The 21,445-nt window shown below is 36.0% G+C and overlaps 1 protein-coding gene across 2 annotated transcripts; it reads left to right on the plus strand.

The window, feature by feature from the left end:
* Nucleotides 1–10,162: 10,162 nt before the first annotated feature.
* On the plus strand, nucleotides 10,163–16,720 carry LOC111498912 (transcription factor LHW-like). 2 transcript variants are annotated; one of them, XM_023150279.1, is made up of 11 exons: nucleotides 10,163–10,935; nucleotides 11,217–11,414; nucleotides 11,498–11,579; nucleotides 11,715–11,756; nucleotides 11,847–11,906; nucleotides 12,966–14,669; nucleotides 14,744–14,845; nucleotides 14,986–15,126; nucleotides 15,242–15,367; nucleotides 15,928–15,954; nucleotides 16,164–16,720. In XM_023150279.1, exons 1-11 carry the CDS (start codon nucleotides 10,841–10,843, stop codon nucleotides 16,311–16,313), a joined length of 2,727 nt encoding a protein of 908 aa, XP_023006047.1. In that variant the 5' UTR covers nucleotides 10,163–10,840; the 3' UTR covers nucleotides 16,314–16,720. The 2 variants fall into 2 exon arrangements, with proteins under 2 accessions (XP_023006047.1, XP_023006039.1); XM_023150271.1 differs by having other exon boundaries at nucleotides 10,164–10,935; nucleotides 15,928–16,293.
* The last annotated feature ends 4,725 nt before the right edge of the window (nucleotides 16,721–21,445 follow it).

Genomic DNA, 21,445 nt, shown 5'->3' on the forward strand with positions numbered 1-21,445 from the left:
GGATAAGGAAAGTGGCCCAGAGGTGTGCGAACTAGCTGGTGAGCCCATACTCGCACATATAGGCTGTGTGTAGAGTATATGGTACACGTCTATGATTACCCGTTAGGACAGCACTGTAGGAAAAACGAAACGAAACGAAAGATAGGTCCTATCATTTCATTGCATGTGATTGTTTCATTTAACCCCAATAGTGGGGTCACTTGAGTATTTACTCAAGCCATATGCTACTATATTTTTCAGGTTAAGGCAAGGCATTCCTCTATGGCTGATGACGACATCGCAACTCGAGATCATGGCACATGTATAGGATAGTGGTATTTATTTTCTTAGACTTAGGCTAGAATAGGATGTTTTAAACTTAACTCGAGATCATGACACATGCATAGGATAGTGATATTTATTTTCTTAGACTCAGGCTAGAATAGGATGTTTTAAACTTAAATGCTTATTTATTTTATTTCAAATCTTTTGTTGTGTCGTTTTAAAGATGTTTTCAAAACACGTAAGTCCATAGCTGTGTTTTAAGTTAAAGTTATGTTTTATGGAATTTAAATAAAGTCTTCCGCATTCAATGTTTATGGTACGTATACAATAGTGATCTTAAATTAAGTAGAAAATTTTTTGTCGTTACATAAATATTTCTCTAATTTATATTAATTCATGTGTTTAAATAAATCTTATAAAAGTTATGATTTTAAAATGAAGATTTAATAAAGATTTTAAATTAATTTAAAATTTTGAACCATAAATAATTAGGTTTTCGATATACTATATCGAATTTAGTCAAACGCTAATTATTGAAATACTCCAAAATTTTGTAAACGCTGAGGTTTAAACACAGTACATATTTTATATAAATTAAACTATGCTCACGTTGATTGGTCATGATAATTAAGGTGATAATAAAATATTAAATATATAAAAGAGAAAAAAATTAAAAGAAAAATGAGTTTTTTTTTTCTTTTTTTATTTAAAAAATTAAGAACAGAAAAAATGGCTCTCTTTGTAAATAGCCCAAAGACAAAGGGCCCATGGGCCTTCATGAAAGTGCAAAAAGTAGCAGACCCACTTTATTGAAATTGGGCCGAGTCATCGAGTGCAATCTTGCACTCAAGGAATGATGTATAAATGAATCAAGACTACATTCAAATGAGAGTGATCCTAAATATATGATAATTAATAAAGATTTAAAAGAACGGAAAGTCACTACCTATACCAACAAAATCTTCTTTATAGTTAAACATGTTTTTTCTATGTTTGATGACCTCTTGAAAATTTTCAAGATAAATGTGCTGAAAGGACTCGTAATGATTTGTGGAGAGTAAGTAATGTAACCATGTCATAGTAGAATGTTGGGATCATCGACTGTCGAGTACTCAATTTGGCAGACATCCGAGCCTCTTACAGGTCATTAACAAAATTTCTAAAAACTTAATTCAGCGTATGAACTGCACAGTTACCTTTGGCTATATTTATAATTATTTGCAAGATCATTTTTATTTTATAATACCAGACATAAAATTAGGTTTAAAATGATTTGTAAAAAAAAAGCTTTTGCTTGCATAATTATAGAGGGGTATAAATGGGAATAGATAAAAGATTGATGATTGTGAATGATAGAAAATATAGGTGAAAAAGTTGGCAAGTAATAATGAGCAGTCATAATCAATGTTCTTCCTTTTTTACCCTCTTATCCATTATTTTCTTCATTTTTTTTTTTTTTTTTACTTTGAATTATATATTTTTAATTTTAATTTGTATGTAATCCTTTAATAATTTTTAATTTATATAACTCTCTATCATTTGACATTATGATAATATTTTTTCATGATCCGACGATTGTGTCACTTACTCTCACCACCTAGTAAGTTAACTAATTAGAATTTGGATCGTTGTTGGTACGGGCAACGTATATTCAAGCATTCATCCCGGTTCCTCAGAAAATATTTTAGAAAATGGAGATAGAGAAAGTCTAACAGCTCAAATTCACCACTAGTAGATATTGTCTATTTTAACTCGTTAAGTATCACCCTTAGCCTCACAATCGGAGAGCGGTATGATGAAGAGTTGACTATTATGAAAGTGAATGCAAAAATTTGGAGGAAAAGAAAGAAAAGAGGAAAGAAGAGAATCATTGTCTGTCAATGCCACTTTGTAGTGTCCAATACCAAATTATTACAAAATTCCTATGGTAAAGTCAATGTAGAAAAGTTTTAAACTATTTGCCCTAAACACAATCATTGATATCCCATCAAAAACCCTCCCCCCAAAGCTCTCATTATTAAGGGCGTCTACCCAATTCCCCCTAGGGCCTAGTCCTTAGTCGGGCCAACTAAGATCGGTCTCTATTGGTATAATACATCTCGGATGATATCAAAAGCAAGCTTACGAGGGTTTTATGCTTAAAGTGGATGGTATCACATCATTGTTAAAACGAGTTTAGATATGTTCGTGCATAATCCTGATTTGTTACTAAACTATATGAATAGGTGTTGTGCTCTAAAGAAAAAGATATGGCTTGGATAAGATCATACGATCATAGAAGCTAGAGAAGTGAACATCCGTATTAATGCCTAAATCTAGTAGGTAAATTAAGGGGAAGATCATGGGTTTATAAGTAAAGAATATCATCTTCATTGGTATGATGTTTTTTAAAGAAACTAAAAGTAAAGGTACGAGAACTTATGCTCAAAATGAACAATATCATACGACTATGAAGTTTTGTAGTTTTTAACATGTATCAGAGTCGTGCTGCCAAAATAATGTCGAATATAAAACTCCAACGTGACTACCTCATAATATCTATAGCAATTATTATTAGTCGTCTAAGATGACAAAAAATTTTAAATTATAGAAAATGCATACACATACAACATGATTATGACTATAACGAGACCTAAAGTTCTGACAATTGGGGTTCACATAGTCCAATGTACATCACTTTCATGCACATTTAACCTAATAAAAGAGTATCGTTTTCATATTTTCGTGACTTGATAGGATGGAAGTGATATCAAATCTAAAATCTAATATCCATTTTAAGATCTCAATCTTTAGGTTATGATTGTAGTAATGACTTTAATATGTTTTTGTGGTCACCATTCCAATTTCAATTCCAATTTCAAGTTTTTTTTTTTTCCTTTTTTTAGGTGTTTTCTTTTTCTTTATATAAAATAGTAGTATTAAAAAAAAAAAAAACTCGATTAATCCAAACAACCTCGTACGACTTAGGTTGGATTACGAAATTATTTTGGTCGGCGTGGATTAGAAAAAATGAAAAATTTATGAATTGAGTTAGATTCAAGAGTAACACTAAAATAGACTGGGTTGAACCGAACCAAATCAAACCAAATTTATTATTAATTTTAAAATATATAATTTTTTGCTACAGATATAATTATATATACAAATATTTATTTTATTTTATCTTTAATTTCATAATTATTTTTTTTATTGTTTTCTCGTAAGTTAATTTTCGGAATTAAGTTACAAATTTTAATTAAATGGTATTTTAGGAACTAACATTATAGTTTTATTAAAAATAAAAATTTAAATAAAATAATCTGAACCAACCCAACCCAAAAAATTTATGGTCGGGTTAAGTTCACTGTTTAATAACAATTATTTTAGTTGCAAAAATTTGTACAGTAAAATCCATGTTTTGTTTTGAAACCTAGATTTGACATCTCCCGACGTTTGCATTCCTTGCATTACCTTAACATGTTTCTTAAAAAAACATTCTGAAGGGGTTATCCGAGCACGCTTCATTTTCGAGTTCTTACGATTGAGTCATCTAAAAGAACAATGCATTATATAGTAATAGCTATTAATTGCAACCATAGTGTCATATGATCAAAATCCAATTCATTCATGTTCTTTCCATAATTTCATGTTATCAGGATCACTGTTGTTCATTCATGTATCTCTTATTTACTGCAACGTCATTGATCTAACCTAATAAAGACGGAAACACGATAAATGAAAGAAATTAAAAAAAAAAAGTAATTTAAGAAAAGAAAAGAAGAAAAAAAAAAAAAGGCAAGTGGTTTGGTCGGTTTGACTGTATTGTTAATTTGGACCCCATATTTCTTAAAGAATAAGATATCCAAACACGTTGGTATATATTAAATGTATGCATAAAACGACTTATCTTTCCATACTAAACGACAACAACAGTGTTTCTAATGTTCATCATGAAGATTGGATAGTCACACCAACCCATTATATTTTGAGTAAGAGATAAGAACCACATATCAAAACCCTAAATCCAACCTCATCCAAGCATGGGTCAATTTTAGAGCATAATTTGAGTAATGTCTCGTGCTAGAATGTGAATTTGGCATCTGATGGGTGTGGCATGACCACGTTACCTTTCTTAGATATATTTGAATGTGGACAGAGCGAGCTAAAACGTTCTGGGTTGGTTTGTGTGGATAGCCATCGCTATTAGGAAGAGTCCAAGTCAACTAGATAATGTAGTTATGTCACAGAGAATGCAAGAGAATGTCGAGTCATTATTGTTGGATGACAATCTATGATGGGGTAGATTAGTTGGGGAGGAGAACGAATCACCCTTTATAAGGGTGTGGAAACCTTCCCCTAACAGACGTGTTTTAAAGCCTTGAAGGGAAGCTCAAATAGGACAATATCTGCTAGCGATGGATCTGAGTCGTTACACAGTCCCACGTCGACTAATTTAGAGAATGATCATGAGTTTATAATTAACAAATACTATCTTCATTGGTACGATGCCTTTTGGGGAAGCACAAAGCAAAGTCATGAGAGTTTATGCTCAAAATGGACAATATCGTACCAATTATGTGTCAAATCTCAAATTGGATATATTCTAACCCTTCCCTTTGTGGATAATATTAATACAAAATTCTAGGTCAAGTCACATGTCTACTAGTATCACATTTAGATATTGATTCGCATATCGAGTGGCTACAAATCCAATCAAATGACATTTTTCTGATTCGTATGGTTGTTGATAAAACAAGTATGATTTTTCTGTAGTGAATATTCGAATGCTTAGATCACATCAATCAACTTCGTTTCTTATCTATCGATCATTACGAGTCTATCATCTACCTGTTTCAAGGAAAATAAAGAGCATGTGTTTAGAGTTGAGGGGTCCCGGGGCACACTTAGAAAAATTAAAGAGAGATTATGATTTATGAATAAAAGTTTGTAACATATTGTCCAAAGATAAATAGTTCTAAATCTGCCCCATCTTAATGCTTTTTCACCTCCATGGCCCCTACTTTTCTATTTCTTCACTCACGATGTAATCTTCGTAATCATCTTAAAGTAAAGTTGAGTTATAACTCTATTTTCGGGTTGATCAGATTGACCCGACCAAAAAACTGTCAACCCATAAACTAACTTAAACGTCTCTGTCTTCTAAAAGTCAACCCAGCTCAAATCGGAAAAAAAAAAATTAATCCAACCCAAATTTTATGGTTTAGTTGAGTAATCGAGATTGGTTGAGTTCTGAAGTCATATAGACACCTCTACCACATATCATATACTGAATTAGATAGTCAATCCAAGCATATCAAACATTTAACCATTCAAACTATGTTCGAGTCAACAAAAGTCAAAATAGGTATTATATTATTAAAAACATAATTATAAATCTTTTTTTTAAAAAAAATAAAACAAAAAAAAGGGTTAACTTTTTTTTTTCTTATAAATTTATGTGAGGGCGAGAAGAGTCTAGTGACGTGAGCGAGAGTGTCTACTAGTGTTGAATGTAGCGAGAAGTGTTTGAGGGGCGTCTACGAGGAGCATCTAGTGGCATAGGGTTTGAATTTCACAATTTTGTTTAATAATGTTAATAAATATATATTGGACCGATTTGATTCAGGTTGACTCGAACCTTTGTCCAATTAACCCGAACACAAATTGAATTTATTCTATTTCTAAAAATTAATCCAAATATAATCTAACCGAACTCAATTTGTACTATGCGTTCAAATAGAAATAATAAAATATATAATTTTTTTTAGAAAAAATCAGAAAAGAAATAATAAAAAACAAGACCGACCCAAAATAAAAGATTGTCAGATAGAAAAAAAAGGAAAGAAATTTCCTCCTGGAAACGCAATGTCCGTACTGATGGGACCCAGTCCAATCAATGACGTGACACCTGTCACATGACGTGGTGCTTACTAACAACACGTGTTGGATATAACTTTTTTTTTTTATTAAATTACAAATTTAATGTTTATAATTTTAAAAAATTTTAAATATAATTCTTACCATTAAAAAATTAGAATTAGTCATAAAATTTAATAAATGAGGATTTTATTAAATAATTTAAGAAGTTTTATCTGATCATTAATATAAAATTTTCTTTATTATTATTATTATTATTATTGTTTTTTAAATGTATGCATTTTTGAAGCATGTATTTCGTTAAATATTATAGTAATTTTTTATTTTTTATTTTTAATTCAAAGATGCATGAACGAACGTGGAATCTCATGATCCACTCTCTTGGAGCCATTGTCCTCACTTGCACACCAGCGTGACTAGCTTTAATACCATTGTAATAGTCAAAGCCTATCGCGAGAAGATCTTGTCCATTTTAGCCTGTTACGTATCGTCGTCAACTTCATGACTTTAAAACGCATCTAGTAAGAAGAAGTTTTCACACTCTTATAAAGAATAGTTCGTTCTCCTCTCCAATTGACGTGAGACCTTACACAATCAAATCGTAAACAAAATAACGTATAGTAATAAAAGGTCAAGATTCTCACACTATACTTGTCTCCATCTTGCAATAAAAATTATGATTAGAAAAATTGATCTGTGGGTATAGATAGTTTTCATTTTTAGAAATGAGGAGTAAGTTACAGAACCATATTGAAAATGAATGTTGATTAGATGTCAAATCCGGATTCCAAATTATGATTTGAATCCTAAACATGGGTAGTTACAATTGTATTCACAAAACAATGCTCGAGTTGACACATGACTATCCCTTAACGAGTTCTAGATTCAAATATTCTTGCAGACCCACGAAGCTGAAGCTATTCTCGATCCAGCTCTTGCAAGTTTTCATTGGTTAAACTCGGTTACTAGCATCGAAGAGAACCGCCATACACAAGAAAGTGGGAGTTCAGACGAAAATTGAGATGTTGACCACCCAATTTATGATTTGTTCACTTTTTTGGCAATGTTGTGGGGTCAAAAATGTAGTCATTTTGGATTTTTGTTCATCATATTGGTGGCTAAGACAAATGAATCAATGGTGGACCCATAATATATTGTTGATAAAGAAGATATTGCAATATCCTCTCCAATTTCAACCATATGTATCATTCTACCCTTTTTCAATCCTCGAACAAAGTACGTCTCTCCTTAATCGAGACTCGACTCCTTTTCTTTTGGAGTCTTCGAACAAAATACACCCTTTATTTGATACTTCAGTCTTTTTTACACTGCCTTCGAGGCTCACAATACTTTATTCGACATTTGAGACTTTATTGACATGACTTAATTTAGGGCATGACTCTTATAACATGTTAGTTGAACACGACTCTCCACAATTATATGATATTTGTCTCAAAAGGTCTCGTACGAATGAACATATTATTTCTTGATTATAAACCTACGATCGTTCTCTCAATTAGTCGATACAAGATGCAAAATCAACGCATATTGGAGCTACTCGATATTGAAAACATGTTCAATTCTTTAGTTCATTACGTAAACGCGTATTTTTAAAGAGCTGTAGAGTGATCATTTGTTATTTATTAATTTTTTTTTTCTTTTAAATGTTGAAAAAGTGAATAAGAATCAATCTCTCATGTTTCTCCCAACTACTGTTAGGCTCCTGCTTTTTATGCCCTTCTTCCATAAAATAAAATAAAATAAAATAATTTATATATTTTAAAAATAATAATTAAATTAAACTGACCGGTCAGTCACTCACCAACCCAATAAAAAACAATCAGTGCAAGTCTGACCAGTGTCTTGGGAGTTTGCGAATCTCTCATACGTCATCTCAGCCGTTGATTCTCAAAGTACATTACCAATCAACGATCAAAAACTCACCTTCACTTTTCACTTTTCACCAACATGTCCAGTTTTAAGCTTCAAATAGAGATGCTGAGTTGGCAAGGGGATTTTTTGGGCCTCGGGTAATTCTTTTTAAAATAAATTCTGGGGTTAATATTTCGAGATTTTTATATAAATGAAATAAATAAAAAATTAAAGATAATTTAATTAAAAATTAGGTAATATTTATAAGAAAAATTAAAGTGCGACCACCATTCTACCAATGTCAGGTTATTGTCCAGAATCATTCCACGTATAAATATATCTTTTTATTTTCAACTATATTCTTAATCGATAATTTACCATAGCAGATTATCTCATTAACAGAATCAAATAGAGAATTAGAGCGAAAGAGTGAGCTTTTGGACAAATATGTTGCAGGACAGTGGGACACTCACTATGGTTAACACGTGAAAATCTAACATGGTATTGCATAGGTAACTTCGTGCAAATAATTCTCCAAAGTCATCGAGAGAGAATTTCAGCTCAGCGTGCATCCAGTTCTATCAACAATAAAGTATAAAACGGATTTATGAGCTTGAAATTCATTATCGTTCGGTCGAAAAATCTCTACTAAATTTAATGCACTTCGAAAGTGTCGATATTATCGCTTAAATAAGTGAATTTTATTGAATTAAAAAATGACTATATGGATGTCAATCACACGAGTTATGAGTAATGTTATGCATAAAAGTATTTTATGTTGCAGCATGTGGTGTGACCATATCAGTCGCGATTCATAATTTACATTTTGCTTTCCTTTCTTTTCAGCTACATTCGACTGCGTGAGCATACACATGTTTATAGTTGGGTTTACGGGTGCGAAAGTGATGCTTGCTTAGTAGATTATGTACATGTGCATGAGTTGGGTGTATGGATGTACTGCACATCAACCCATGTCGAGAACGTAAAGTAGAGCCTAAGGACAGTCATATCTTAGGTCCCACCAACTATGTGTTTTTCTCTTTCAACGATAAATTTTAAAAAAATTTAAGAAATAAATAATGTAATATAATATAATATAATATAATATATTTATGGTTAAGCAAATGTAATTATGTTTGGTTAAGAACCCAAAACACCATTCATTCACTTTATAGGGAGAGGAGTGGAATTTATGGGCTCAAAACAAAGGTATGGCTATAAAATAAAATAAAATAAATTCAATTATATCTCCTCTAAAATTAAGCATGAATTTAAGCAATTCTATGATACGTTACATTGTAACATCCAAACTGACCGCTCGTAAAACTTGTCTGCTTTAATTATTTATATATCATCGTCAGCCTTACGATTTTAAAACGCGTTTACTAGAGAGAGGTTTTCACACATTTATAAGTAATGTTTCGTTTTCCTCTTCAATCGATGTAGGATCTCACACTATTATTTTAGAATCTCGACTAAATAAAAATAGAATTAATAAAATAATGAAATTATGAATATTTTTCTTAAAATGCACAAAGAAGGAATATGATTGGTGACACGTGTCATTTTTGGTTGCCTCGTTGGTTTTTTTCTCGAAAGCAATAAAGTAGTAAACAAAGTAAGGTTGCATGATAAAAAAAAAAAAAAATAGTTTTTTTTAGGGGAGGGGACATAAAGGGTAATTAAACTGAAAAGGTAAGGGCAATCTGGTATCTGACGTCACCGCGACAGCAACACGCACTACATCACAGCCCAACCATACCCCACCACCTGTCCACACAACGACAGTTACCACCACCTCCACCTCTTCGATAACGACAAATTTATATATTTTTTCCCATTATCTAATTTATAATTTTAGTTTTTTAATTTTTAATTTTTATTTTTGTAATTTCTTATCTAATATAAAATGACCAAAGGAAAAAAAAATATTTTTGACTATTTTTTGATTATTTTATTTATTTAATTAATCTATTTAGTGTTTATAGAAAATGTAAAAAAAAAAAAAAAAAAAAAAGCGACAATTTACAAGAGGTTAGAATCGTAATTTTGACACAAAATAATAAAAAAAAGCCGTAGTGGTACTTTATGTAAATAATGGGATTTCTGAGGCCATTTTGGGAAACTCACATTTTCTCCTTGTCTTCTTTTTATGGCGGACATCACCGGAGCCGCTGCGCTTTTCTCGGAGAGAGTGATTACGAGAGAAAATTTGCAGAGGCGAAGTGAAAGAGAAAGAAGAAAGAAGAAAGAAGAACAGAACATACCCACTTCCATATCCTTAAAAAAATCCCATTTTCATCTTATTTCACTGAAAAAGAACCCATCAGCACTCACTCACTCTCCGATTCACAAACGGGCTTTCCCCTGTTCTTCTCGGAGTTTGATTCCCACTTCATTTTTCCGTCTCTGGAGCTCAGAAATGGAGCAGATCATGGCAGTCTACAAGATTCAGACCTGTGGGATAGTGTAGGTTTTTCAGCAGAAACCGGTTTTCGCTGGTTCTGCTCTCTTTCACTTTCATTACACCCTTTCCTCCCTTTCTTTCAAGCTTTCGGCTCGCCGGAGCATGGCTTGCCGTAGAAAAATTGTGGGAAATCTTGACCCAGAAAGGAAAAGAAGTGGTGGTTTGAGAACGAAGCAGGCGGGGAGAGGATCGTGCCGGGGAAGTTAGAAATTACGAATGAAAAAATCGAAAATAGTTTGGGAAATGTTCTGTCTCTCCGGCGCTTGACCATTTTAACTTCTTGGTCTCTACTGTTTGGTGCATGTTTCTATCGGATTTGGAAGAAATTTTCAAAGCTTTGAAGATAACAAAAGATTGGGTTCGAGCTCTGTTTTTGTAGCTATGGGGTTGCTTCTTAAAGAGACACTCAAAGCTCTTTGTGGTTCGAATCAATGGTCTTATGCTGTGTTCTGGAAGATCGGCTGCCAAAATCCCAAGTAAGATTCATACTCTTCAACCCCATGAAATCCCATCTTTCCCTTTTAAGAATGATGGGATCTGGGTTTGTCAATCCCTAAAAGTGGGATGTTCATTAATTAGCTTTGAATTTATGTTTCTTTCATAGCTTTGGAAGTAGAATGGTAATTAACTAGCTAGATCCACATGATTGGTTGAAGCAGATGGTTAGATATCTGTTCTTGTTCGGTTGTCACTGACTGAAACATCATTTTCTTTTGTTTTTGTATGAAATTGATAGCCAGTTATTTTGGAGTTGCAGGCTTCTGATATGGGAAGAATGCCATTACCAGCTCTTGCCCAGCTTTGAGTCTTCTGGAAATGGGAGTTCCAAATTATTACCCCTTGAGGACTGGGAAGGATGTTCATCCATGCAACAGGCGAATCAAGTGGAGGGCAAACTTTTTTCACTAATGAAACAAATGATGTGTAGTAAACAGATCAGTCTAGTAGGTGAAGGGTAAGAAGCTTGCAGATCTCAGTTACTTTTTCTTTCAGTTCTAGTTTTATATGAACATGCTATGCACATTTGTTCGTTTTCAGGATTGTCGGGCGAGCTGCATTTACAGGAAACCATCAGTGGATTCTGTCGAGCGATTCTACAAGAGATGCCTATCCACCAGAGGTATGTATTCATTGTCTTGCTGCATCATTTGCTGCTGATGAAGTCATTGGAATCATGAGTATTCTCAATCCAGAAATGGGGTTCTTGGCGATTTCTTGTTTTCCAGGTTTTGATTGTTTTGGTATGTGTTTCCAGGTTCTTAATGAGTTGCATCAACAATTTCTTGCTGGGATGCAGGTTTGATCATTTTGTTACATTATCCTTTCCCTGTGAATGAAACTGTTTCCTCTATCAGTTCTATGAACAGCTTTTGTATCTTGTTTGCAGACCATTGCTGTTATTCCTGTTCTTCCTCATGGAGTGGTGCAACTGGGCTCGTTCTTTGCTGTGAGTACCTTTACCAATGCGCATGTTAACCAATTTTATGTACATGGTTCTACTCCTAGAAGATATTGTCCTCTTTGAGCTTTCTCTTTTGGGCTTCCCCTCAAGGGTTTTGAAACGCGTCGGCTAGGGAAAGGTTTCTACACCCCTTATAAAGAATGCTCTGTTCTCCTCCCCAACCAATGTGGGATCTCATAATCCACCGCCCTTCGGGGCCCAGCCTCCTCACTGGCACTCGTTCCCTTTTCCGATTGTTGTAGGACCCCCCAATCCACCCCCTTCAAGGCCTAGCGTCCTTGCAAGCACACTGCCTCGTGTCCACCCCCTTCGAGGCTCAACCTCCTCGCTGACATACCGCCTTATGTCCACCCCCTTTGGGGCTCAGCGTCCTCTCTAGCACACCATCTCGTGTTCACCCCCTTTGGTGCTCAGCATCCTCGTTGGCACACTGCCTCGTATCCACCCCCTTCGAGGCTCAACCTTCTCGCTGGCACACCGCCTCGTGTCTACCTCCTTCGGGGTTCAGCCTCCTCGTTGGCACACCGCCTCATGTCCACCTTCTTCGGGACTCAATCTCCTGGCTGGCACATCGTCTCGTGTCCACCCCCTTCGGGGCTCAGCCTCCTCGTTGGCACACCGCCTCGTGTCCACCTCCTTCGGGGCTCAGCCTCCTCACTAGCACACTGCCTCGTGTCCACCTCCTTCGGGGCTCAGCCTCCTCACTAGCACACTGCCTCGTGTCCACCTCCTTCGGGGCTCAGCCTCCTCGCTGGCACATCGCTCGGTGTCTGACTCTGATACCTTTTGTAATGGTCCAAGCCCACCGTTAGCAGATATTGTCCTCTATGGGTCCTTTAGACTTCCTCTCAAAGTTTTTAGAACGCGTATGCTAGGGAGAGGTTTCCACACCCTTATAAAGAATGTTTCTTTCTCCTCCCCAACCAATGTAGGATCTCACATTATCGGTCTTTTCTATTACATCTCGTATTAGCTCAATGTTTTTCTGTTTTACTCATCATATTTCCAAGTTCCTTCACTGATTTTCTCTAATTGCTCCTTCAGATCATGGAGAACTTGATGTTTATAAACAAAGTGAAGAGTTTGATACTGCATTTAGGATCTGTACCTGGTGCTCTTCTTTCTGAGAATTATAATGGAAAAGATCCAGTTGAGAAAATAGGTGTGCCTGTGACTTTAGGAATGGCTGGACTTACAGACCCTACTCAAAGTTGCAGCGTGATTAAACCCTTGTTGGTGAATGAGAATTGCAACCTGCAAAACAACTCATTGCTAGCTTCTACGTCTGGTCCGCCTTCTAATTTTCTGTTACGAGAGAATTGGCCTAATCATCTTGCTGCTTCTTCAACACCACAAAATCCATACTCGACCCAAGCTTTCGCCGTGTCTCATCAAAATCTCAGTCTTCCAAACGTTACTCAAGTGATGAAGCCGAATCTCCCTTCAAGCGACAATTTGGAGTATGGACGTGCTCGAGCTGAAGTGATTCTCCCAAATCCCGAGGCACGGATGAACCAGCAGGCTTCTTCTATTTCTTTTTATAGCTCCCAACATGGTGTCATTCCATCATCTGCTGGCCATAGCAGCCTGAAACTAGTTGGAAATCCTAATCGTTCTGCTGTATATGTTCAGAAAGGTGCTTATAACTGCTTAAATCCATCAAATAGTTGTAACTTGTCTCAACTGGTGGCACATGAAAATAGTTCTCTGACCACCAATCATCCATTAGTCGAAAGCAGACGGTCCAACGAAAAGAAAAATAGTTCTTCAAAGCCATTTTCAGTTTGTAATGACCGCCGAGCAACTGAGAAAAGTGTATATGGAGTTGAGCAAGCTGGAATAGAGGTACAAAATGCTCTCAAGTCCAAGGCCGAGGAGGTTTCTAAGTCAGGTGGGGTAGATCGTTCAGTTACAACCGAGCAACTGTCACTCGAGAAGCTAGCTCCATCAGAGTCAAATAGAGATAATGATTTATTTGAAGCGCTTAATACTACATGGACTCGACTAGAGAGTGCCATGTCCATGAATGAGTACATGCCTTGTCTTGCTAATGACTCGAGCCATTTTATTAGTGGATTTGAGAGCCCAGAACTCCCACAAATTAAGAACAAACAAACATGTTCTTTACCTTCTTCAGGTGATGACTTGTTTGATATTCTAGGTGTGGAGTATAAGAATAAACTACTCACTGGCAACTGGAATGAAGACAGGAAGAATTTTGATGCATCTCAGATAATGAACGTGCTCGAGGCTGGATCAAGTTCAAACGTCTCGTCTATGTGTGAAAAGATATCAAAATCTGGAATCAATCCCATGACAGCCTCTGACCATCTCTTGGATGCTGTTGTATCCAGAGGCCACTCTGCAGATGATAGCATTTCTTGTAGGACGACATTGACTAAAATCAGTAGCTCCTCTGGTCCAAGTAGCTCGGTTTATGGACAGCCAAATGCATCCAATCTCATGCAGGGGGGAGTTTTTGGCGTCCCCAAGTCCCTAGATATGGCAAATTGCTCTCAAAGTTCTTCAGTATATGGATCTCAAATCAGTTCATGGGTTGAACCAGGCGATAACTTGAAGCGTGACAGTAGTGTGTCGACAGCCTATTCTAAGAGGCCTGATGAAGTGAACAAATTGAGTCGTAAAAGGCTTAAACCTGGAGAGAATCCTAGACCGAGGCCGAAAGATCGCCAGATGATACAAGATCGTGTAAAGGAGTTGCGGGAGATCGTGCCAAATGGAGCAAAAGTAAATCCTTTTACATATATATCTGTGATTCTAATGAACTTGTCACTAATTTTGTGTCAATTTCTTTTTAACAGTGTAGCATAGATGCATTACTTGAAAAAACCATCAAGCATATGCTTTTCCTGCAAAGTGTTACAAAGCATGCTGACAAGTTGAAACAGACCGGAGAGTCTAAGGTATCGGAATTGTTAACCATTCTCTTTGTCGCCCGATATTATATTTTGGTTCTCTATGGAAATATTTTGCAGTTTTTTAGTGAAGAGTGTTGAGAGCTTGTAATCATAGTTGAGAGTTTTGTTACCTTTGCTTATTGCAGATCACGAGCAAAGAAGGCGGACTCTTTCTTAAAGACAACTTTGAGGGTGGGGCGACGTGGGCGTTTGAGGTTGGTTCACGAACTATGGTTTGTCCTATCATAGTCGAGGATTTGAATCCGCCACGTCAGATGCTTGTGGAGGTAGGCCTTCCATTTGAACTATATATAATGTTGAAAGTCTCCAGTTTGTATGCTGTGATTCACATTTGTTATTAGTATGGTTTATATTGACATTTTCATGCTGTTTTTGTGGCAGATGCTTTGTGAGGAGAGGGGTTTCTTTTTGGAAATAGCTGATTTGATCCGTGGAATGGGATTGACCATACTGAAGGGAGTGATGGAGACACGAGATGACAAGATATGGGCGCGGTTTGCTGTCGAGGTAAGTCAAGAACATGGTATTGGTGTGTAGTAGTTGTCAACTCTTTAGCTACAATGCCTGTAATCCTCTGGAAGGTCCCATATTGGTTGGAGAGGGGAATGAAACATTTCTTGTAAGGGCGTGGAAACCTCTCCCTAGTAGATGTGTTTTAAAACTGTGAGGCTGACGGCGATACGTAACGGACCAAAGCCAACAATATCTGCTAATAGTAGATTTGGGTTGTTACAAATGATATCAGTCTAGACACTGGATGGGGGAGCTAGCAAGGACGCTGGGCCCCAAGGGAGGTGGATTGTGAGGTCCTACATCGGTTGGAAAGGGGAACGAAACATTCCTTGCAAGGGTGTAGAAACTTCTCCCTAGTAAACGTGGTTTAAAACTGTGAGACTAACAGCGATACGTAACGGATCAAAGCTGACAATATCTGTTTGCCTTACTATGTCTTTTATGTATGATGGTGCTTTCTTTTTTACTCCAAGCAAAATATAAAGGGAGTGTATGTAGACCGCTAAAATCTTTAGTCAAAAAATAACTGAGTCAATTTGCTTTTACTTTTACAGGCTAACAGGGACGTGACTCGAATGGAGATATTCATGTCGCTCGTTCACCTGTTAGAGCAAACGCTTAAAAGCAACAACGTGTCGATGGCAAACACGATAGATAACAGCCATATGATCGTTCACAATTCCTTCCCTCAGTCGACCCCAATCGCTGCAACTGGCAGGCCTGGTAGCTTGCAGTGAGCAGCTAGCTGCCTGCCCTTCAAGTTCTCGTCGGGATGTTGACTCGAATGGAGATATTCATGTCGCTCGTTCACCTGTTAGAGCAGACGCTTAAAGGCAACAACGTGTCGATGGCAAACGCGATAGATAACAGCCATGTTCACAATTCCTTCCCTCAGTCGACCCCAATCGCTGCAACTGGCAGGCCTGGTAGCTTGCAGTGAGCAGCAGCTGCCTGCCCTTCAAGTTCTCGTGGGGACGTTGAGAGTGAGCGGCGATATCGCTCGCTATGACTAACATGTTTCCAGTGTTCCAAGGTCTGTGGTTGTTCTAACCTTTTGGCTTGATCTATCACTCAACAGTCATTAAATCATAGTTGTAATTTGGCACTGAACTCAGTATTAGAAGGGAAGATTTGTTTAGTTTATTTTAGGAGTGTGTTATTTTCTCCATGAATGTATAATTGTTTTCATGAAATTGGGGCTGCTGTTCGCTCTTTCAAGCCATCTAGTAGAGTATTAGGCTTTACTTTATACCTTTTATCCAAATCTTAATTGTAAACGGTCATAAAGTATGTTGCGGTTGAAACTTAGTAACCTGGGTTAAGCAACCGAGTAACGAAACATTCTTTATAAGGGTATGGAAACCTCTCTCTAGTGTATGCGTTTTAAGACCGTGAGACTGATGGCGGTATGTAATGAGTTAAAGCGGATAATATCTGTTAGTGATTATCAGGAGCTGTTAAGAGAGACTAAAGCGACCAATGTTTGAAAATACACAACAAAATTTAAAACTTTTTATTAAATGCATGTAGTTAATAAACATTATATCAAATAAGACATTCAATTTACTTATACAACAAAATATTCGAATATGACATGACATAGTTTACAAAATAGTTAACACAAAATGACAAAGGATTCATGTAAAGCGTAAATATGGGAGACCAAGACATAGATTTATCTCGATCCCTATAGCCTTGCCTTGACTGTTCCATCTAGACTTCGTCTGAAAAGATTAAAATACCATGGATGAGTATAAAAATACTTAGCAAGTAGGTTACTCTCATGGTAGTTAAAGGAAGTAGAGTGACTTCCAAGGGTGCAACCACGATTAGTGACTGTGAATGTCGTAGGAGTAGAGTCAGAAGATTCAAGGGAGCTCTGGAATAACTCGTTGGTTACTAAAGGAAGCAGGTTGACTTCCATGAGTGTGACCACGATTAATGGTTGTGAATGTTGTAGGAGTGGAGTTAAAGATTCAAGAGAACATTGGAACAACTCCTTGGTTGCTAAAGGAAGTAGGGTGACTTCCATGGGTGTGACCACGATTAGTGGCTGTGAATGTCGTAGGAGTAGAGTCAGAAGACTTAAGAGAGCACTGAAACAACTCATAACTTTCAACTTTTGAGACTACATCTGCAAAACAGAGGGAGGAGTGATAGCCATTTGAGTAGTAGAAAAAGTTGAAAAATCGGTGTCGAGTCCACCAAGAAACTAGCGCACCTTATCAATGTCCTCAACGAATTTGTCAATGGCATGAAGTTGATCACATATTGTTTTGAAGGTACGGGCATACTCAGCAACAAGTTTGGTGTCGCATTACATCAGCTGCAAGTCATCCTTGAATCTCAGTTCACGGGCTTTCAAATGATGGCTGAACATAGTCTCCAACATGAGCCAAACGTCACGTGCAGTGGAGAGACCAACGACAACAATGACTTCCTTAGTAAGATAGTAGAGCAAGAGACAGAGAAGCCGTTGATCAATTGCTTTCCACCCAAAATATTTGGTATTGAGTGTTGGAGAGGTTTGTGGTTCAAAGCGAGGTGGCGAAACAAAGTTCCATCAACGTAGCCTAGCATGTCTTGACTCTCAAGAAAAGGGAGTAGTTGACTTTTCCAAAGAAGATAATTAGAGGAAGAAAGTTTGATGGTAATGATATGTGGAAGGCTAAATATTCTCAATCATACAAGATATTAACCTATAATAAAAGATCAAATATGATATCTATGATAAATCATAATTGAAGGCTAAATATCCTTAACATATATCAACGTTGCCCATCATCAATACACTATTTTTGTCTGTATTACTAAAAGTAAGTTATTTTGTGCACATCACGACATGTGCGTTCTTTCGATGAGTACCGATGCTTCTTTGTTTTCGACTTCTTAGACATTGCTTACTTTTTGGTGCAACCTTGCTTCAAATAGGCTTTGTTCGAATTTTATGTTTCGATCTCCAACTTGAACTTGATTCGATGACAATTAGACTCTGCAATCTACCCTCAAAAAAAAAAAAAAAATTTGAAGATGGAAAAGACATAAAGTAAAATTAGATTAACCATGTTCATGCTTTACAGTCATATATATTGTTCCAAAATGAGTTACACGAGGACATAAAATCATGTGTGAAAGTAGAGGTACATATTCAATCCAAGCCATATCAACATATTCTACTTCCAATGCCCTATCCATTGCTAACACTACATGCACCTCTCATCTCAATTTAAAACTAACCTAAGTTTCATTCCTATCATTCTTATGTAATCATTTTAATACCAATATTTACATCTTTTGATATCTTTTGAAGTGGTTTTGAACCGTTGCATAATTAAGAAGGCTACTTTCATCACTTTCTCGATATTTCTATGTGTAAAAGCTTTAGCAAGAAGGCAAGCGTGAGAAATTTTACCAGCCAACTATTAATACGTGTATTTTACTCTATTCTCAAATTTTATAGGGTGTAAACTAGAGGAGAAGTTTTATTCTTCTTCGTTTTACAATCTCAAACGTCAAAATTTTTATTCTCCTTTGTTCCTTCTGAGCTTTCGCCTAAATCAACTAGTAAGAGTGTTTGTAGGTTAGGTTGAGATATTTTTAGACCCAATTCAACCCAACTATGAATTTTTTGGGTTAGACTGGTTTGGGTTATTCAGGTCATTTATTCAACCCAATCCAGCCCATACGATTGTACAAACATTAAGTTGGGTTGATCAGATTTTTGAACACTTCTATGGACGAGTCTTTTTAAAGACTAATTTGGACATGCATTGAGCGTTCGTGAATCGAAAATAAAGAGAGATTTATGCGAATGAATTTGAGGTAGATATTACATTATGCAATGAAAAAAAAAGAAGAATCAAAATAGATATTTGAGATCGTAAAGAATAAACAAATCAACCCTGATAAGCATGGAGACACTTGAAGGAAGTGACATTGTGATGTAGAAAAGTAAGAATGGTTTAGAACAAAATCAAGAGATGTGAAAATTTTAGAACATTTGAATGATGGGGTTTCCATTCAATGGTTTAGATTGCCAAAGATTTAAATAGGGAACATCTTTATAGTTGAGTTGTTTGTATCAACATGACTAGGATCGTCATCAAATTTATGCTAACGTCGTTTTAGAACTCGAGAAAAGTAAGTATAAAAGTTGATAAACAAAAACATGAAGATATAGATCCAATGACACTGCTAGCAAACGATCTCGTCACACACTTCCTTACCCGTATTTAATTTATTTTTAAAGGCTGATTGAAAAATATTTAGTAAGTAACCTCCTATCCGGGTTATATGTGTATACATACACAATAAAATGTAATGTAGATTGGAAAGACCTAAACCTATTTAAAATTGGGTCATCTAGCTTGTGCCTGTTCATCTAAGATCCTATATTAGTTGGAGAGGGAAATGGAGCATTACTTATAATAAGGATGTGGAAACCTTTCCCTAACATATGCATTTTAAAACTGTGAGACTAACCGTGATATATAACGGGCCAAAGCGTATCTACTAGGTGGGCTTGGGCTCTTACATATGGTATTAGATTCAGACACTGGGCGGTGTTCAAGCATGACCGTGACACTAGGCCCCCAAGGGGGTGGATTGTGGATCCCACATCGGTTGGAGAGGGGAACGAAACATTCCTTATAACGGTGTGTTTTAAAAACATTGAGAGAAAGTCCAAAGAGTACAATAGAAATTTTTTTAGCAAACACGTGAGTGAAGACAAAGCACAATGACCATGTTGTAGAGGATACAAGGAAATGTCAAGACATACAGAAGCCGAGTTCTTATCCAAATCGTGAAGGTGAGATGTTACATATTATTACGTTGTATTTGAAAAAACTATTCCCTAAGTACCCTTAGATCAACAAGTTAAATGAATGAAATATTTGAGAAAAGAGAACCTTGAAGGACATTACATAGAAGATGGACGGCCAAAAACAAAACCAGCTAAAAAGGACATTAGGAAAATGTGAAGAGAGGCATATAGACAAAGCTGGTTGGCAAAGCAGCTGAGGTTTTGATGCCTCACCAGATTTTGCAGAGGGCAACATGATCGATCACCAAGTTTCATGGAATCAGAATATGTCAAATGTTTGATTCTTTCTTGCAAACTTGTAATGATTTTTGTTCTCTTTTTTTCCCTTTCAAGTTAGGGATTCATCTGATTTGAAACCTCATTTGTTTTATTAATTTATTTCCAAGAGAGAATATGAAAAAGTAATATGGGTTGGAAAGAAAATGCTACCATATTATTTTATTTATTGTTTTTCTAGTTTCATGTTCGATTGTTATAACTATTTAAGATTAGGGTTTACCGTTTAGGGTTTAATCTTTAATAGCCCAAGCCTATTGTTAGTAGACCGCATCGGTCCGTTACGTATCGTCGTCAGCCTCAGTTTTAAAACGTGTTTGTTAGGGAGATGTTTCTACACCTTATAAAAGAATGTTTTGTTTCCCTCTTCAACCAATGTGGATCTTATAATCCACCCGCCTTAAGAGGTGTTGAATAAACTTAAATGAAAAGAGTAGCTTTTTAAATTTTATTTTATTTTTCGTTAATTTTAGTGAGCTTTGAAACTCAGTCATGGAAGTAAAAGGCCAAAACAAAAAATGAGAGGCCAATACGTATTTGATGGATAGTGGATGAAAGGCTAATAACTATTTAAGTAACATGGGTTGATAGGATAGCCATTTTTAGTCAACGTCCTTGTTGACACATCACAGAGTGTCTGATTCCAATACCATTTGTAACAGCTCAAACTCACCATTTGTAGATATTGTCTGTTTTGACCTGTTACATATCAACGTTAACCTCGCAATTTTAAAATGTATTTGTTTGGGAAAGGTTTTCACACTCTTATAAGAAATGTTTCGTTCCCCTCTCTAATCGATATGAGATCTTGTATAATTGACTCGAACTCATAGGCATTAGAAATGTGAATGAAAATATATTCAATATACATGCTTATAATATCATTGCATTGAGACCCCTTTTCTATATATGTGTGAACCCCTCCAAATCCTAAAGCATTTTGTAAATGCTCAATGTTTTTGGGAATGAAT

This window comes from Cucurbita maxima, unplaced genomic scaffold, assembly GCF_002738345.1.
Source record: "Cucurbita maxima cultivar Rimu unplaced genomic scaffold, Cmax_1.0 Cma_Scf00002, whole genome shotgun sequence".
Classification (NCBI taxonomy): domain Eukaryota; kingdom Viridiplantae; phylum Streptophyta; class Magnoliopsida; order Cucurbitales; family Cucurbitaceae; genus Cucurbita; species Cucurbita maxima.